At 39.1% G+C, this 19,973-nt stretch overlaps 1 protein-coding gene across 6 annotated transcripts in view; it reads right to left on the bottom strand.

The window, feature by feature from the left end:
• Nucleotides 1–19,973, bottom strand: part of CDON (cell adhesion associated, oncogene regulated) — a 106,005-nt gene that overhangs the window by 22,966 nt on the left and 63,066 nt on the right. For 5 of the 6 annotated variants that reach the window (XM_077306431.1, XM_077306428.1, XM_077306427.1 and 2 more), the window contains exons 2-9: nt 9,014–9,144; nt 8,549–8,821; nt 7,549–7,695; nt 7,225–7,368; nt 5,872–6,159; nt 5,488–5,757; nt 3,359–3,715; nt 1,961–2,250 (exon numbers count right to left, since the gene is read on the bottom strand). In XM_077306431.1, coding sequence (XP_077162546.1) covers nt 1,961–2,250; nt 3,359–3,715; nt 5,488–5,757; nt 5,872–6,159; nt 7,225–7,368; nt 7,549–7,695; nt 8,549–8,821; nt 9,014–9,083 — 1,839 coding nt within the window. In that variant the 5' untranslated portion in view covers nt 9,084–9,144. Of the gene's footprint in view, nt 1–1,960; nt 2,251–3,358; nt 3,716–5,487; nt 5,758–5,871; nt 6,160–7,224; nt 7,369–7,548; nt 7,696–8,548; nt 8,822–9,013; nt 9,145–11,037; nt 11,175–19,973 lie in introns of those variants that run through there. The other variant, XM_077306430.1, reaches the window with a different exon arrangement.

Genomic DNA, 19,973 nt, shown 5'->3' with positions numbered 1-19,973 from the left:
ATGCATAAACCTACTATCATTAAATAGGAGAGGACGAAGACTAAATCTGATCCCATTCTAGTTATTCCACTACAGAAATATGTTTGCAAACAGTTACGCATTCTATGGCAAGGTTATGTAAGAAAAACTGAGGAAAACACATTGCTTAATTTAAACAACTTTCTACCACTTGAAGAAATCACGGCGTACAAAAACAGAGGCACTGAAATCTGTTTAGACACTAGAAACACACCCAAGGGGCAGCGCATGACATGCTGTGGATTTTGTTTGTTTACCCATTTCAACAGCATTTAACTCATCTCCAAGAAGATCATGGGGACACCTTAGCACTTGCATGATTGGCTAGCTTTGAATCAGATTAGTAATTACAATATTGCTTTGATTTCGATTTGATCAGCACAGATAGATGAATTCATAACTTGATTTTTATTTGATTATATGTGCATTTATGGTTTTATTCCATATCCTCAAATCTATCTATAAATCCAGAAAACTGTAGAAAACAGATTTCCAACATTTTATTTATTTACACTTCCTTAGATTTCTAGGCTGCCCCTATCTGAAAAGTGAAAGCTCTTTATTTAAATGAACCAACTGTGTCTGGATACAAAATTAAATAAACAGATTGTCATAAGAGTTTAAGGATTTTGCCAGATCAAAAAATACTTTGTGGCATTTCTGGTTTTAGGTCAAAATGAGACCAAGATACACACAGATGCACAGCTTCAATTAATGGGAAAGCTTGGCTTATGATTTAGGCAAGCATGTTGCTGGTTCTAATTTGGGGTCAAAATAATTTTTATTAATTAGACACAAGCTGTAAAACATTTCCTCAGAAAACATAATAGTGCTAAGAAGTCCCAGACATTTACATTTCCCACCAAAATATTAGCAAGAATATTTCCCAGTTTACCATATAATTCTCCATCACTACAAATACACTGATTCAGTGTCATTGTGCTACATGGCTTCTCCCTAGATACTCTCTGTTAATATCAAGCTTTCCAATCTGCATGATTTTTACCTACTGAAACATTAACCCTGTTCAGTAAGATCATGTTGCAAGAAAATATTGGAATCTGTAAGGTCAAATTGGGCCAGGCTTTCCCAACAAGGGTTTTTCAACAGCCCGAGAAGGTTTTTGTTGATTGGGTGGCAGCTAATTAATTTTTAATATCTTTTAAAAATTATTTTTAAAAACTCAGGTGATATGACCATATATGGTTATGTCGACCCACCCTCTCAAAATAGCCAGTGATGGGCCTAGAGAAAGTGGAATGGGGAGGAGCTCTGGCTATGCAACTCCTCGCTGGCTGAGGCTTGCAGAGAAGAAAGTACTCTCATTTTAACTTAACTGCAAGGTGATGGGATGGGAGGACACAGCAGCATAGGCCTGCTCTGGCTCTGGAGTGGGTGGGGGGAGACGACAGAATGGCATAGGCATACCCTGGCCCTGTTTCTGGCATTGGGGTAGCATGGGACGATGGAGCAGCATAGGCCTGCCCTGGCCCTGTTTCTGCAGGCGCCCACTGTAGGCTCCCTTTGGTGAAGAAGAGCAAATTGCTAGCCAACCCAGAGTGCAGGTATGGTTCAGCTCATAAATCATCTGAAAATATTTCTGTGCTGTCACTTCTGGTGTTGCGGGAAGGGTCTGGTGATGTCACTTCTGTTAACATGTTACTTCTGGGGATGTAGCCTGAAGTATGTTTCAGGGGTTTCTCAATGGTAAAAAGGCTAAACTAGACAATACCACAACACTGATGTAGTGCAAATATGATGCAATTTTAATTTTTTTTTTTTACTTTTCAAAGAACCTCACAGGCCTAATCCTGCCAAGAACTGTTTCCAAGAGTCAAAAATACTCTGGGATGCGATATTGTCAATTTGGCCCTTAATTACTCATCAAGTCTGCCAAAGCAGCAAAGCATATTTGATATGAGGAAACTCAACGAAGGATTACCTTACGGTATTTCACAAAGTAGAAATTCACTGGCAGGCCACCATCCTTGCCAGGCCTCCATACAAGGTTGTATTGGTCTGGTTTAAGAGTCTGTGGAGGGCTGAGAATGATTGGAGCATCAGGTGGGGAAACACCACGCAGAGCTTTTTCTGTAGCAGCTTCATCAATAATCTCAGTTGGTGATGAACTTTGGAGACCCAATTCCAAATCATATTCTCCATCACCTTCATCACTCTGGGTAACTTCCACCGGAGACACTGCTTCTGGTTTTGTACTAGCTTCATAAGAAACTGCAGAAGGAAGAAATTAGAGGTAGGATATGGACCCAAGAATTATATTTAGGACATAGCATAGAGGTACGTTGTCTAAACAAACTAGAATCTACAGACTTTGATTTTAGACCTTCAGTGATAAAAGGAAAAGATCATATGGAACTATATCATGCAAAGGATTCAGAGTATTGATTGATGCATGAAGTGACACCAAACACTTTTAAAGGATGGATAATTATGATACTACTTGTTCATTTTATAAAGGACAGCTCCCACCTTTGTACCTAGTTTCTAACTACTAACTTTAGCCAACTTGTTTGAAAACAATTCTAAGTTGTTTTAAGTATTCTTTCTGTAGTCACACTGCTTCATAGCTTCTAAATTACAACAGTAATTAACTAAAGTGAGCTTTCTCGAACCAGGGTTTCATGAAAACCTGGCGTTTCTTGATGGTCCTGGAAGGGTTTCGCAAACAGGTAGGACTTGATTTTGTATATATTTTAAAAATTTGTTGTTTATTGGGTGATATGACCCTATATGATCATGTCAGCCCATTCTCCCCTTCCCAAAATGACCAGTGATGGGCCTGGAAGGGATGTGAAGGGGAGGGGCCCCACCCCCCCTCAGAATTCAATCAATAAGCCACCCCCCTTAGAATCCCATCAACAAGCCCTGGACCTGTTTGTATTACGATTGTTTACTGTTATACTGTGTTGTGTTTGGTTGCAATTGTTGGTTATCGATGTACATGTTCTACAGACTGTTTTATGTATGGTTCTCTGTTATAATGTAAACCGCCCTGAGCCTCCGGGGAGGGCAGTATAGAAGTATGATAAATAAATAAATAAAATAAATAAATAATCCCAGTTGTACTGCGGTTTTACATCTAGTTTCTGATCAAGATGAGTTTACAACACAGGCACTTCATGAAGCATAGGTGGCGAATGTGTAGTCTGGCTTGCTTTATATTTCATCCAATCCCTACAGAAATACTAACAAGTATGGAGATTTTGAGCTGCTTCATGAAAACCTCAGGTTGTCTGTGTGTGTGGTAAGAGAGGAATGAGGTTATGAATGGTGATTGTATTGACATTGTATTTAGGAAGCCAACTAGGACAACTCTTACCCACTGTAAGGAAAGCCTCTGAAAGAGCCATGCCATGTTCATTGGTGGCTTCACAGGTATATTTCCCAGCATGCTCTGGTGTGACAGGCTGTACATATAGAGAGCTTGATCCAGCCCGAGACATAATGAAGTAGACTCTGTCTGAAACAGAATTGCCAGCTCTTGCTTGTGAGGATGACTTCCGTGGTTTTGAATAAAGGACGTGTGAAGGGTGGCTGGTAATCAGCCCGTGGCTGTTGTACCAACGGATTACAGGAATGGGCAGCCCAGTTGCATTGCAGGACAACGTAACTGTGTCCCCATCCGGCACTTTGGAGCTTGCTGGTGGTAAGGTTATAACTGGCTTGGAACCTCTCTCTATTTAAAATGGAAATACAAAAGAACAATTAATCTGTGAATACAATAACAATTCGGTCTTGAAACATGAGCAACTAAATTACAGGATCAATGTAAGGATTCAGTCCTTAAGTACAAAAGACAGCAGAAATAAAACATTGTTTTGGGTCACGTGGATGCCGTGAAATTTATCCATTCAATCATGACAGTAACTGCTCTGATCTACAAAATTACTAACTGATTGAAAATTAAGATCTTGGATTTATTTATGCTGCCTTTTAACGATATACCATTTTCTAACTCCCCTCAATTTTTTCTTTAGAAAATGCTGATAATTTCAAATGGAGACTAGGGTCAGGTAATGACCCAGAGAATCTTGTTTCCTGTCCCATCAAAATAATAATAAGAATTTTATTTTTTGTAATCTGCCCTTCCCTAAACCACTCACACGGGGGGGGGATAACTAAAAACATTTAAAACAATAAAAACAATCTTATATACACTGAACAAGTTTTTAGTAAAGTCAGAAGATCAAAATGTTTTGTGTGACTTTGTTTGGTTCTAAAAAGACACTATAGGGATTTTAGGTCTTTTGCTTTGGACTTGGTATGTATCAATTTAGGCTGGTTACAACTTTTTTTCAAATGGGGAAAGCTAATGTACCATTGTAGTTAAAGAATGCTGGACCAGGTCCAAGGATTATTTCACTCAAACCAAGAAGATTATTATCATTCAATTGGATTCTTTCTTTTAGAAAGGGAGAGCTAATTGTCAAATCTGACAGCCCAGGACTGGCTTTTAGGAAGTGCTAGAAAGTACTGCCTAGAATTTGGAATACCTTCAAACAGTATCTTTCCAGCCCTCTGAAAGCCTGGGTCTTGCATTCTTCACAAGAATGAGAGACTTATATATCTGGAACATATTCATTAGCTCAGCAAGGATGGGCAGTGAGAGAAGAGATGCACACTTAAGCTCTTAAGAGATTAAAATCTCTTGAGGAGCCATACTATATGTGTACCCATCCAATTTACTTCAACACAACAGAAAACCAGACTTGGCTCTATTTCAGAAATGACAAGCTCTTTGCTGATGGTGAAGACCGTATAACTGTTATAGCACAACTAGCTTCTAGGTGCAACCATGTGAGAAGTATGGCAATTATTTACAAAGCACTCTTTATGGACATGGTTGCTTCACAGCAGGGGAAGATTAACTTCAGGCTCTTGTTTGTTTTTACTGGATTACTGTATTAAAACCAATGTATTTCGATTTAAACACAGTTCAGTCGCAGGCAATATCCGTATCACGTAATATGAACGCACACTTTTGCTAAGAACATAAGAAATGAAATACTGGACAAGGCCAACATGCACCTCATCTAATACTTTTTATTTGGGGAATTTATATGCCAACTCTCCAGAGACCTTTACAAGAGATCCAGCAACAAGTAGGTTGGCTAGAAACTAGCCAGCGCACTACAACCCACCCTTTGCTCTATCACTGCTTTAAGTATAAGTAAGAGACAAACCCAGCGAGCTATGATCTGAACCAGGGGTAGTCAAACTGCGGCCCTCCAGATGTCCATGGACTACAATGTCTTCCATGGCAGGGGCTTCTGGGAATTGTAGTCCATGGACATCTGGAAGGGTGCAGTTTGACTACCACTGATCTGAACCATAGACTATGGATATATATCTATTTATCAGAATAATCCCAGGAAACAGAAAAACCATTTTCAAACCTGCCAAAACAGAAAAAAAAGCAAGCAAGCAAGATTTCAAACAGAAAGTTACCTGCTTGGAAATGAAGTCTCCCAGTAGACTGCACAAACCCAATAGCATTGTTGACTAAACACTGGTACAACCCTGAATCCTCTCTGGTAACCCCACTAATCCTCAGTTTGCTTCCTGAAGGTAAGCGTCGTGGAGAAAGATTGACAGGAGCTGCATTATGGAACCAAGTGATGCTAGGTGGGGGGTTTCCATGTATTTCACATGAAAAATGCACCGTTTTCCCCAGAGACACAGTTTGATCCTGCAATCCTTTTGAAATAGAGGCAGATTCTGAAACAAATGGCATAAATTATGCTAAATTACTCTGTGTTTCATTGCTGCAAATTTTATAGAAAGTTAATATAATATGAATAAATAAATTAAAGGTATTTTGCCATTTCTTACCAAGTACAATCACACTGTAGTTCACATGTTTCACAACTCCAGAATTGTTATCCACTACACAGGAATAATTTCCAGCATCTGATGCATAGAGTGAATCTATCTTAAGATGTGAGTGAAATGTTTTCCACCTGCCTCCAGTTAGTGCATCTTGGCCATCCTTATACCAATGGACGTAAGATAAGGGTAATCCACTAACAACACATTCCAGCATCAGAGGACTGTACTGAGGTACTGCCAAAGCCTGAGAACTGGTAGGATGAACAATGTGAAAATCTTCTGAGGAAGAGGCTGAAAATCAGGGAGGGGAGAATGTGATGAGTGATCAGGGTCAACGCCTTTCCACACTTTTTGCAAAGTATCCATTTACAGCTACATATTATACATACTTAACTGTAACCACCTTGTTGCAGCAAAACCCAGAGAGCAGATAATGCTCAACCACTTGCTTTAAGCCTTGTTAAGATTCCAGGCCTATATTGAAACCACATTTTAGCTTGATGAGGTAAGCCGCCTCATGGAGGGAGACACCAACAAGAGCTGCTTGTTGCTTTATGAGCAGATAGGATGGAGGGGCAGGGGCACTGCCTTAACTGGACTGGAGCTTAATCAATTTCAATTTCTCCAGTCTAGTTTGCAGGCAATGCTCAGTCATGGTCTTAGGCATTCAAAGCATGAACTACACTAGAGTTAAGAAAAACTATGAGTCAAGCATCATCTTCATAAGGCATGAAGACCCTACCCTCTATTAGAATGCTAACCAGCATAGATAGGTTCAAGTGGGTAGCTGTGTTGGTCCGAAGCATCAGAACTCATTTAGGCTCCCGGAGGCACCTTTTCGACCAACAAAATTTTTATTCAACTATCGAACAATTTTACTCAATGTATTGAATTTTATTAAATTAAAATGTGTTGGTCTTAAAGGTGCTACTGGACTCCAAAGGAAATAGCTTCCCAAGAGTGAAGCTATCATTTGAATCCCAATTCTACAAGCGAAAAAATTAGCCAAGCAAAAATGAAGGTACTTGAACATGAAATACCAACTGCCTTCTTATGATGTACCCACATGTAGCTTTAATTGAAATCCATCAGTTACAGTTCTTAACTAGATTTTTGTTCAGAGTTCACTATGAGAAGCTGAGTAAAATAAAAATAAAATAAATTTAACCTTTAATAAAAAAGCAAAGTCTGTAAAGCCAACAATGAAGAAAATTCATATCCTTCAGCAAATGCAGTCCTAGAAGCCCCGTCCTCAAGCAACAGTTCTATTAGCAAAGGTTAGTAATGACCTTTGTCAATAGTTTATGCATTATGATATTGCTAAATAGTTTCAATAGCACCATATTTAATACTCACGGATGACTATAAGTTTATGTCCCATGGGTTCAACTTTGAGATCATCAGTGACTGGGTTATATGCTGCACACTTATAAAGTCCCCTGTCATCTAACGACGTGCTCAAAATTTGCAGATTTCCAGATGGGAGAATTAGGTAGTTCTCTAGGTTAGATAAAGAAAGAAGACACAGTTATCTTTAATAATAACAAGGGCCTCGAATAGTTTGACCTCTATTCCAATAAAAAAATTAAGACTTTTATAATTCATTTCAAAATATCACTATAAGGGATGGAGCAACGTTTAAGAGTTTCTCATGCTAAATTAGAACACGCAAAAAATCACCTGTTGATTGTTCTAGCAATTTTCCCCGCACATAGAAGCGAACCTGTGCTTTTGGATTACTTTTTGGTAGTTGGCAAGCAATAAATGCTGTATTCCCTTGTTCCACTGTAGTTACATGTTTCACTAAAGTCTCGAAGTCATCAAGATCTGGAAAAGAATTCATAGTTTTAAAACAGTAAACAATAATTCATAACTTTAAAAGTTTTGGAACAAAGCACAATTTAGGTATTCCTTTCCAAATGTTTTCGGTGGTATTCTCATGGTCCGGTGAGACTATATGAAGTAGATTTCTCTTATGGGTTATTCTGCATATGCTTCATAGGCAAAGCATCTTTTAAAAAGAAATTAATCAAAACCAACTTACAAAAAGCCCAGTTCAGAATTTCCTCTTCGATCCCGAATAGCTAAATTGCTCTGAGCTTTCAACTATGAGCTTCAGTGCAATGTTTTCAGAACAAAAGTATTAAGATACAATATTGATAGGCTGAATGAAAGTGTATCTTCTCTGTGTACATAGCATGTGAATATATAGGGTTCAGAATGAGGAACAGCCTTACTGCTTTAGGATTAATGGATTTTCAGCATTAAGAAAAATCAAATTGCTTCCTGCCCCAGCCTTCAGATTCGGTCCATTAGATTTGCATAACTTGTGTTTAGGTACTTGACAGGCTAAAAGGAGGGCTTAGGGAGCCTTATCAGAATTCCAGATTTTATAATCCAGATTATTTTTTTAATGGAGCAGTATTGAATTTTCTAGTTCCCCATCCCTCCGGTTATGCATATATTTTCACAGGAAAAGCCCAGGACACTAACGGTTTTATTCTGCAATCTTAGTCTACTATTACTGAAAGCGCTCATCCCCTCTCTCATAAATCTCGTTTCAGATGACAGAATATACTCTAAAAGTGCACATATTTAACAAAAGACAAAGATCAGCTGTGGAATCAAAATTCCATAGGAAATTAATTAGTTCAGTTTGACCATAAAGAACTTCACTTACAGGCAATCGATACTGTGGCAGGCCTGCTAATAACTGCACCAATGCTGTTATTGGCAACACATTGGTAAACACCAGAATTTGAAGGGCTGAGAGAATAGATTGTCAGGGATCCTGGTTGTAGATCTACTTGGTCCACCTTCTTGTGCAATTTCCCTCCATTGAATAGCCAAGATATATGAGCTGTAGAGGGCTCAGCAGAACAGTGAAGCTGTACAGTCACGCCAGGTTTCTGGATGGTAGAAAGGGGCTCAGAAACAAAACGAGGGGTCAGATCTGGAAGGGAAAAACATATGCAAATGATTGATTTCTACTTCCAGTACTTTATTTGAATATACTACGAAGTAGTACATAAGCATACTTGCCATACCAATAAAATCACAGCCTTTCATGTTAAAGACCCCGTCATACCAATATAGAAGCAATAATTAGGTAAGAATATACAGAAGGTCAAGCAGGAAAACTTACCTGAAGCTGTGGTCGAGAAGAAAACGGTTACAGTAAGGAAAAGTAGTTCTTGTAAAGGGCCAGGATGCATAGTGCCAGGTTAGGAAGGTGGATGGTGAAGAGCTTTAGTCTAATAGGAGTCACTGAGGAGCCTTCAAACAAAAACAAAACACAAAGAAAATGAAGGTGACAAGTTTATCATATGCCTTCAGTAGCCTACTGCAGATTGTAGCACGACGGAAAATCTTTGATGGGAAATGTTGCATATAGCATTATGGCTAAGCATAAGTGGGTTTGAAGAGTGACTCTGCATATACCCATACTACTGTTTCTATAAACGTTTATTGCAGAAGGATATACAAGCCCCAAAACATTACCAGTTCTATAGCACTTTTACTTCAGAAGATTCTTAATGCTCTCTGCAGACTTAACACTATGAAATGTAAATTTCTTAACAAATAAAATACTCTGAAATGACTTCAATCTAGCCAGCTTTTATCAGTAAAAACATCTATAAATTATAAAATGCTTCAAAACAAATTCAAATTGCACAATCCTAAAAGGCATATCAATGGATTAATCTAGCACAACTATAAAAAAGATTGTGGTCCATTAATGTTAGCCATTACTTTATTATAGTGCCTCCATTTCAAATGCTGGCTCAGATACCAATGAACACCCCTCTCTTTCCCCACTAAGGTCTTTATTCTGTTAGCTTTTAAGAATAAGTGTCTTTCAATATTTAGTAAAGCCACTACAAAACTGCTCAAGGCAGATTACAGTTCAAAATGAAGCAAAATTAAAAATCAGAACATCAATAATTTAAAAAGGCACTAGCAGCAAATAAAATAAAAGAACAGCAATAAAACCAGCATAAATTATTTAAAAACAAAATCCAATCTACCATCTTTTGGACCACTTGAGAACATCATCTCTCATTCTGTTACAACAGGCTTCAGACATCACACAACCAAATTCCAGTTTGGGTTCCTTCCCCACTCTTCTAGTACAGAGCTAAAACCAAAGACTTACACTGAGGACTTCAACTAGAAACTGCAATTTGTTTCAGTGCCTAAAGAGCTGGTTGTTAAGACTACCAGACTAGTCTCTAGGAGCCATGGAAGCTTGCTGGGTGACCTTGGGCCACCCTTTCTCAATCTAACTAACCGCACAGGTTGTGATAATAAAATGAAAAGAACAATTTAAGTCGCTTTTGATTCCCAATGAGGAGAAGGGTGGAGTATAAATGAATTATATAAATTCAGATGCTTAAATAAATCAGTTTGTCTCTTGCCCGCAAAACATTTGAGGGCAAGGCACCAGGTCCGATTTACTGAAGCACTCAGATTTTAGCACTGCAAGACACTGAGGTTACAAGGAAGACTTCATTGGCCAGGAAGTCTTTGATCATCACTCTTCAAGTAAGTGGAAATGTGACATATAAGGTTGCCAAGGAGCTTAAATCATTCATTTAGAGCAGCCTTTTTGACCCTTGAGAAACCCTTGAAACATTCTTCAGGCTTTGAGAAACCCCAGAAGTGGTGCAATCATGCAGAATATGGTTGGAGGAATAGCTGTGTACACGCCTACCTGGGGCTCCTCCCCTTTCCACCCCCTGCAGGTTCATCATTGGCCATTGGGAGGGGGATGGCAGCGCAGTTCAACATGACCATATATGGTCATATCACCCTATAGATGTTTTTAAATTGTTTTAAATATATAAAAAAATTAACTACCACCCATCTGACAAACCCTTTCAGGGCCATCAAGAAACCCTGGTTGAGAAAGCTTGGTTTAGACTATTTTTAAAATTAAGAAATCATACCACTTCACCCCAAAAATTCCTTTTCTTGACCCAATTCTAAAGCAAGATTGGGAGAGGACACTTCCTTTATATGAGCTGGAACAAAGCCCGTTTACCATATGGAAGCATCATTTAGTTATATTAAGCCAGCAATTGATGGATAATTGTCACTGCAAGCCAATGTCTTTGAAAACAAACTAGTGCCAAGTTGAACATGACGTGAATGCAATACATTACTAACAGGGCTGACTCCATTCCATTCTGTTTCCATTTCATATGATCTTACTGCAGAAGTATTCCTGTGTTGCACAAGAAGTCAGTTTGTTCTGTTGTCATCTTTGTACGACTGAAAACAAATCTTGACTCCGCCACATCCTTTAGCAATTCAAGAAAAGTACACTGAAGTATTAATTTGGCAAGTCAAGATGGACTGTTAAATTTCACACTGAGTGACCTATAAAAAAAGTAGCAAAACTCACATTATTTTAACAGAAAGCAGCCGGCCATTCTTTTAGCCACTGACTTCTTCATGATCAAAGCTACTGAATGCAGTCCTTATGCTGTATGCCAAAGGTTTGAAAAAAAAATGGGTGTTAACAGCTGGCATATGAAATTCCCTAGGCTTTTTTCCTACAGCAAGTGGTCCAACAAACTTTAACTGCTAACCCCAGGGCAGATTCTTTATTTTTAGTTCTTTGTTTCCAAAAAACAAAACCACTGTGGATTAAACACCACTGCCCAGGGACAATCGAAAGAGAAGGAAACAAATGCAGGCAGATTCTTAGATACTGAAAAATCAAATCATTATCAAGCAACAACCAGGGAAATGTAGCACCTATGAGGTTTGCTACTCTGCACCCCCACCTACTTCACAGGCTCAATCAACTCAGCCAAGCATGCAAACTGATCCCGTCGCCAGCAAAAGCATTTCCTTTCACTGTGGTCAGGCAAAAACAGAGGAAGAAAATGGAAATGACTTGAAGTTATGGCACCAAAAAGGCCAGACAAGCAAGGAAATAATCAACTCCACATGAACCACTTCTAGCCCATCACAATGAAAAAGGCCCATGACTAACCCCAGGAAAGGTCATTGAGACTGTGGAGGTCACATGTAGAAAGAGGCAATAGTGAGAGGCTGCCAGCTGCAATAAGAATCACTGCGTTCTTAATTACACTCAGAGAAAAAAGGGACTGAGTTCAAGGAATGTTTTGATTTAGTCACAACATATGCAAAAAGAAAAAAGTCTGTTCCATTCAAGACAGCAAGCACAACTTCAATTCTGCGCTAGAACTATCTGTACATCTTTGTGAGTGAATGAAAGGAAGGGAGAAATATCATTTCAATATAAATATCAAAAAGGAAAACCGTATTTACACATATGAACAGCCAGACGTAGGAATTAATGCATATATACCAATCTATTCCTATTAACATATTCAAGTTGGGATAACTCCCAAATGCCTTAAATGTTGATACTGATGGCTAGGTAGATTCATGAGTTGAGCAGTCAAATTTACTGCATGAGATTAAAGTAAGCAAAATGGTTGGGATTGACTGGTGTATTACATACTTCCAAAAGGTACTTCAGTATTTAATCCAGATACAGAAGAAAATCAAGGAATCTTGGGATTGGCTGTATATTGAATGACATACTGCATATTGGCTGTATATTGAATGCCACACTGTTATGGCTTCTAAATTATGGAGAAACCAGTCAACCTGGTGCCTAGCTAGTCTCGTCTATACAAGCAAAGCTGAGAATGTTATCACATACTCATTTGTACCCACTTCTTGCCCACTTTGGTTTTGTTTTAATGAAGTACGAGAAAATATGCAAGACGGCAGGAGTGTCACCCACTTTGGCAAGGACATAACTGGGCATTACTATGCCTGTACTTTCTGTCCCTCCGGATAACCAATAGCGATGTTGCTCAAAGCCCTATACACACCTCTTTCCTCCAGTGTGGAGAAATGGGTCCTTAAAGCAGCATTTCAAATCCATTTAAAAGGATGGCTTGAGAATTTTCTGTCCATTTGTCCTATTGCATATGTGTTGTTATGCTGAAAGGAAGAAAGGGGTGGGGAATAGCAACCAATTGTAGCCCTACCCAGTTGTACAAATTTAAGCTCCACTCATATTACAAGCAGCATAACGATGTCACATCAGGTCAAGGGTCCTGTTTGCAAAGGTTGTTGGGCTTGCATGTGTTGCAATGTTGTCTATTTGCACAAATAAAGTACTGAAGTGTTACAATACTTTGCTGTTGCATATTGCACCCTGGATTAAAGTCCTTGCAAAAAGGTTTAAGTGGTCCTAAGGATAAAAAAAAATTATTTGTCTTACTTGACCATTTCAGTTCCTCAGATTGGAAGTGCCCTTGACCACATTTCACAGTATCGGCTATCTGAAAATATATTACAAAGAACTGAAAGTGATTGTAGTATTGTCTTTTTAAGAATCATTGTACTTGAGTATGCTGATCAATAATTTAAAGGGAGTCAGAGAAGTTCTCCTTCAGCATTTCCTATGAACAAACACTGACAAAAATGTCAGGGCACTGGAGAAGATATGTATATAGCACAGTTAGATCGAGAACTTCTGGATATTTTCCAAAGTGATATTGTCCTAAGTGGCTTATTTGGCGAGTTTTTGAATATACTTGTTCCCCATTTGCCTCCAGAACAGACAGAATGAATATCAACAGTATAGTTAAGGCTGTTTGGAATCTCTCTCCTCTTTTTCTATACAAAGTTGTTTCTCTTCTTAATAAAACTTTCATTTTTAAGCAATCCAGCACTGCACATCTCTTTGCAAATTTAAACTCTGTCAACACCCACAGGCAGTTGTAGAGCCTCTGTGCAAGGCCAAAGCATATTTATTTTCCATTTTTATTACTGTGGGAACCTCTATTCTGCTATGCTCCTGCAAAACAAACAAGTCCCCTCTTTCATTAGGTTGTTCTTACAAGTTCTTCAAAGGAACAGGAGAAAGCAAATATTTAGAAGAGTCGGGAGTTGAACTGAAACCATCACAACCAAAAATCACAACAGTCCAGGTGCCTAGCTTAGCAAAGACCTGAGCTAGGAGAATCCTGAAATTGTCATGTACTGTGCTGAACTGCAAAGCAGGTGTATCTGAGCAAACTGAGGGGAGGCTATTTGACAGCAACTACCTTTACATCTATGTTATGTTTTTCCAGAACATAGTTATTAAGATATAACACAAACAAGTTTCAGAGCTAATCCAAGGAATTGCATTAATTTGCTGAATGGGTAACTTATCTGGACAAGTGGTGCTAGCCAGCGCAATTAACAGCTAGAAATCTTTGCCTCTTAGCTATGTATGTATTTACTTTGTCACGCCCCACCTTCTTCCCCAAAGCAATTTACATCATTCTCCCCTCCTCCATTTTATCCTCAATCACCTAGGGTATTTTAGGCTAACAGCACACAACTGGCCCAAGGTCACCCAGCAGGCTTCTGCAGGTCAGTGGGGATTCAAGCCAGAGTGTCCCAAATCCTGGTCTGACACTTTTATCACTATACCACACTTACAAAATATGAATAACACAAACACTACCTCCTCAGCAATATCATCATTTTTTATTCACACAATTCTCCCCTCCTGCAGCAACCCAAAATACCTCTTGAAATGCTGCTCCTGGAGGACCCTCAGGAATAGCTTGGGGGGAATCTGAAGTCTCTCACAAAAGGAAAGAATCAGTGAAAATAAAAAATCTAGGTGGGAACCAAAACATAGTATGAAAAAATAAACTGTCTAAAATGATAAAAACCAATGAGCCATGCTATATTCTGGAGATAGATCTGGAGAACAAATGTAAATTTGGCAGCATGTTCTGCTGCAATACCACTACCCACAGCAAGGGCTGCCAGCATGGCACTTCTGGGCACCATGGCACCAAACACCTTTAATGGTAAGTGTTTATACAGTGTCTAGTGTTTAGACAATGGATGTTTCAAGTGTTTTGACAGTGGGGACAATCCAAGATGGGGACAGATCATTGAAGTTTTTTTTTTTTAATTACTTAGGTAGCACCTGCCACTGCAGCAGAAGGAACTTCACTGTCAGCTGTATGTATGCAACATTAAAACAAAACAAAACACTATATTCATTACTTAGGTAGCACCTGCCACTGCAGCAGAAGGATCTTCACTGTCAGCTGTATGTATGCAACATTAAAACAAAACAAAACACTATATTCATTTTTAACGGCATCCTCTAGTGGCACCCATTTTGCTGCTGTGCCCACCACCCTGTGTTGGAATTCCAAAGATGCTCAGAAGTTCAAAATGGTTGGGGATCCCTGACATAGGCTCAGGATATTTGGATAACTGAATAAGCTTATGAGCAGTGATAAAACCAACTCTATCTTGACAAGAAATTATAGCACTTTATAACTGAGAGGCCAGCAATGTATTTATTCCAAATACATTTGGGTCATGAAAATGGAGATGAAGGATGGTAGACCTCATTCCCTCCAATATTATAGTCCTAAGCCAAATTGGGCCTCCACGGACCTTTAAAATGCCTGTCTCTGCAGCTGATCTAAAGTTGAAGAAAAAGCTAATTGGGTCCAGAGAATCTGGTCTACAAAATGGTTTTGCTGGGGACTGAGCTCTGCTCCAAAGGAACTACACAAAAATTACTTACTTAGCAGCTCTATTTTTACTGACATTATCAAGCAGCTATGGCAATTCCATAAAAAACGCCAAAGATGCATTAAAGCAGCTTATCGAGTCTTACATTTTGTTGTAACTTGTAGGGATCTATGCAATTCACGATCCCTAGAGGAACATTTATCTATTAAACCTACACCTGCAGTCAAATTTATAGCAACCCAATCTACTACTGTCTTACATCACAGGTAATTAGAACCCATTAAATTCATTGCCACAGGGAAAAAGCAGTCCTCATGAATGAGAATACAAAGCAAACTTGTGTGTGATAAATTACACAGAATTGCAATGTACATATAATAATTCAGCTCCATCAAAACTGGCTTAGTATAGTGCAAGAAAGGATCAACTGTTAAGCTTTAACTTTTCATTTGATTTTATACCTCACACAGATTCTCAAACAGGCATTAATATATACTAAATTTAAATGCATCCTTGGACCATCTTCTGTCATTCTTTCTTGTTACAAGTCCATGTTCAAGAAAAGGCAAACCAAGATGGAACTCCAGATAAAACAGCCCTCTGACACACAGCAGTATTTCATGGAAAAGATGTTAAAAATGTACCTCCAAATAGCATCCAGAACATTAAGTTTATGACAATAAACTATTTATTATTATCCCTTTGATAACTGAGTACTAAGATATCATTACCTACATTTATTCCATCAACACTGCAAGTTGTGGTGCAAATTATGTCAATATGAGCATGATGTAATGCCAAGCCACGAGAGACAGCCACATCCTGAATCACTGAGTGCTTAACAGTTTTTGTTATCTGCAAAATGGATTTTTTTTAAGCTTCAAACATTTATGGGGATTATCTGACTCAATATGCTAATCTGGCATTCTTAAACCATTAATACTCAAAACATATATTTAAAAGATATAGTTCCTCAAGGACCACATGCTGCTCCCCTGCACCTCTGTAAATAAAAAGCTTGCTTGAATAAAAAGACTTGTATGGTATAGTGGTTAGAGCATCAGACTAGGATCTAGGGCAGGGGTAGTCAACCTGTGGTCCTCCAGATGTCCATGGACTACAATTCCCAAACTGCTGGCAGGGGCTCATGGGAATTGTAGTCCATGGACATCTGGAGGAGCACAGGTTGACTACCCCTGATCTAGGGCAGTGGTCCCCAACCCCCGGACTGGGACCGGTCCGTGGATCAGTCCATACTGGGCCGTGGCTCCTCCTCATCCTCCTCCTCTCTGGCTGCTGCCTCGGGGGCTGCCCTGCCACTCTGCTGCCGGCTCACCTTTGGTGCTCTCCAGCCGCCATGGCTGGTGCTTCCCCTTGGCATGGCATTGTGCAGCTGCTGCTGGCATGGGAAGTCATGGGCACCGGCGGAAAAGCAAGTGGAGCAGGGGCTCAGATGGTGGCGATGTCCCCTGGGCATCAGTAAAATTGTCAAGCATTGACCAGTCCCCGGTGATAAAAAGGTTTGGGACCACTGATCTAGGGGACTCATTTACAAATTCACACTGTGCTGTGGCATCTTATACGGTGACACAGGGCTGATTAGTCACTTGTAGCATAACCTACCACAAGGAAATATCCAGGCTTGAGCATCTACAGAAAACATCTTTAGTTCAAATCAGGCATGGAATGAATAATGAGACTAACCTTAAATTACAAAACTACATTCTAAAGTAGCACATTTTCAAAGCACCAGACAACTTGGCCCAGTGCTTCAGGCGATACATTCCAGTGCAAACCTATCCCACAGCTCCTAATCAGCAGCCTGATGTCATGATGAAGCATGGCCTCCATTATCTATGTCTTCCCTCCTACACCTTTTATTTCACCCCTGTCTTGCACAATCATTCTCTTTCTCTACACCCAACATGCATGCGAGAAGGAAGGTAGCATGATATGGCTCAATCTCATCGTATCTTGATAGCTAAGCAGGGTAGGTATTTCAAAGGGAGAGCTATATATAAAAGGAGGTAATGGCAAGCCACCTTTGCCTCTCACTTGCCTTGAAAGCCCCTTGCTGGAATTGCCGTAAATCAGCTGTGACTTGATAGTCCTTTATAGATACACAAGGTGCATACAGGGAATTAATTCCTTAGTTAGTGAGGGTATCAAGTAGTTTTTCTCACTTGTTTTCCTCTACCATTCTAATTCTGTATTCCTCACCCATAATGCCCCCCAATTTCTGACTCATTTTGCCCCTCCAAACTGAGAAGGCAAATATGCTTATAGCAAGATTTCACTGCCACAAATGCGACACACTGTATGCTAGAGTTCCAGAACTGTCAAAGTGTGTAGTGTTTGCACAGCTAGCAAGCAGTTTGACACGAAACTCCTATGGAGAAGCCTCCTTAGAAAACCCACGAGACAGCTTTCATTCCTTTCTACTTTTTTTTTTTGCTTTTGAGTGCAGGATGAGCTATTTGACACAAAATGCTAAAAACAATATTATTGTTTTGTTAAAAGCATTTCCAATTTCAGTCTGTCAGTTTCACTTAATGACTTGCAAGCACTAGTCTCAGTCAGCCCTCATAAGCCAACAGCCAGAATGATTTCCTGCTGCCCTGAAGAGGAAATAAAGGCCTGGTTGTGTCTATTGCTATCTTGGGCTAGTGAAAAGAGAAACACAGGATAAGACTGAAGTACCCTGATTCATCAAGGGAACAACAATGATATCATAAGCTATACCAGGAACAAGTTCTGTACTTACACAACCTTAACAAGTATTTCAATTAAACTACTGGAATGTAAAAGTAAGACTGTAACTTTATTCTTATTTAAAAGCAAGAGTTTTTAGCACATGGTTTCTACCTGACAGTGAAGCCCCACTCCTATTTAAACAGGACTGTCAATTGGAGAGTTCAAAGGGTGGACAGCCTTTTAAATGGATTCAGCAGCTTATATATTAAAAGTTCACTGTTTGTTTATGTGAAAGAGGGAATAATCCATCCAAAACTTTATTGAACATGAGAACAAAGCACCTAGAGTTCAAATATTTGTCTCAAGAAATCACTATCAAAGCTTGTTGACAGACCACCCTACGGATTTAGGGTCTTCTGCATTTGAATATTAGATTTAAAATATTTGCTACTACTACAAACTGCAAACCACACAAGTATCTATAAAGCCTGCATAAGTAGAAGAGTTTTCTAACTCTATAAGTGGTTTTCACATAAAAACATTGATGTTTGTACCTATCACCAGTATTTTTACACCCCTGAATCACTACACCTAACATTAAAGCCATACATGAGTTTAACAGGCTAAAATTGAGGACCAAAATACATAGAAATTCTTCTCTCAGGTAGCCAAGTTTAGATCTGTCACAGGCTGCAAAAACATGGGAAGTATTGTCTGACAACTGAATATTCAGTTATTTGGGATATGTAAAGACCTACAGTTGTAAAAAGAAGATTCTCAGTATAAGTGGTCAGAACATTTGCAACCTATCCTGCTTCACATGAACAAGAAAGAACTAAGGGGCACCTGAACTCTAATTTGTAGCACATAACAGATCCCTAAATACTGTGGGTTTTAAAATAAACAAACTGCTGGAACAACATAAGTTCCTCAACAGATATTCTTTCACTGCTCTGCCATAGGAGCTGGCCAGCAGAGGGAGTACACAGCATCTAATGTTCTTCAGCCCTATCCACAACACTGGAAAGCAGGCTTGGCAATGAATTAATCCAACCTCAAACACACAAGAATACAGGAGAAAGATCAATAGTGGCAGAATATTCTATGCAAGTTTTTCCAAAGATGTTTACTCTGAGAAATCAAGTCCTGCTTACTATGTTAACTGTGGAGAATCAGCATCAGGACCCCTGCACTATACACCAAGGCACAGTGCACCTTTAGGGAGAAATATCAAAGTACAATAACCATATAAAAAGGTAAAGGTATCCCCTGTGCAAGCACTGAGGTCATGTCTGACCCTTGGGGTGACGCCCTCTAGCATTTTCATGGCAGACTCAATACAGGCAACGTTTATTCAACATAACTGTTGTGTAACATTTCCATCTTGCTGTGACCCTGCTGATATATTAAGTCATCTCTTCATTTTTATTATATATATATATGTCATGCATGATTAGCTTCTTGAAAAAAAATCACAGCCGTAATCATGTTTCCAGTTCTAGTTCAGAAGTATTTATCCATATTAATCTTTATCAGGGAGGCTGACTTATAGAATTCCTACACATTATTTTGAAGTGCAATACTTGATAATGTTTCCAAATGCTAAACTGTTGGTAACTCTGAAGCTGAATCTGTTACGATAAGATAGTATTCCAGATTTGTATTTTTGGTAGAAATGACCTTATCCCAATATGTTGCAACAAAATAGCTGCTACAACTGCGCTCATTAAATTCACATATGCAAACAGAGCATTGCTACATTCCAATATCCTCAGTTTGTCAACTGCAAATATGTTTCACCTCACCAAGGAATCTATAGTGGTCAAAAGATATAAGCTTTCCAAATATGTTCATGACTAAAT

The sequence above is a fragment of the Paroedura picta genome, chromosome 12 (assembly GCF_049243985.1).
Source record: "Paroedura picta isolate Pp20150507F chromosome 12, Ppicta_v3.0, whole genome shotgun sequence".
Lineage (NCBI taxonomy): Eukaryota > Metazoa > Chordata > Lepidosauria > Squamata > Gekkonidae > Paroedura > Paroedura picta.
Note: the sequence above shows the minus strand (reverse complement) of the source record. Positions and strands in the feature narration are given on the sequence as shown.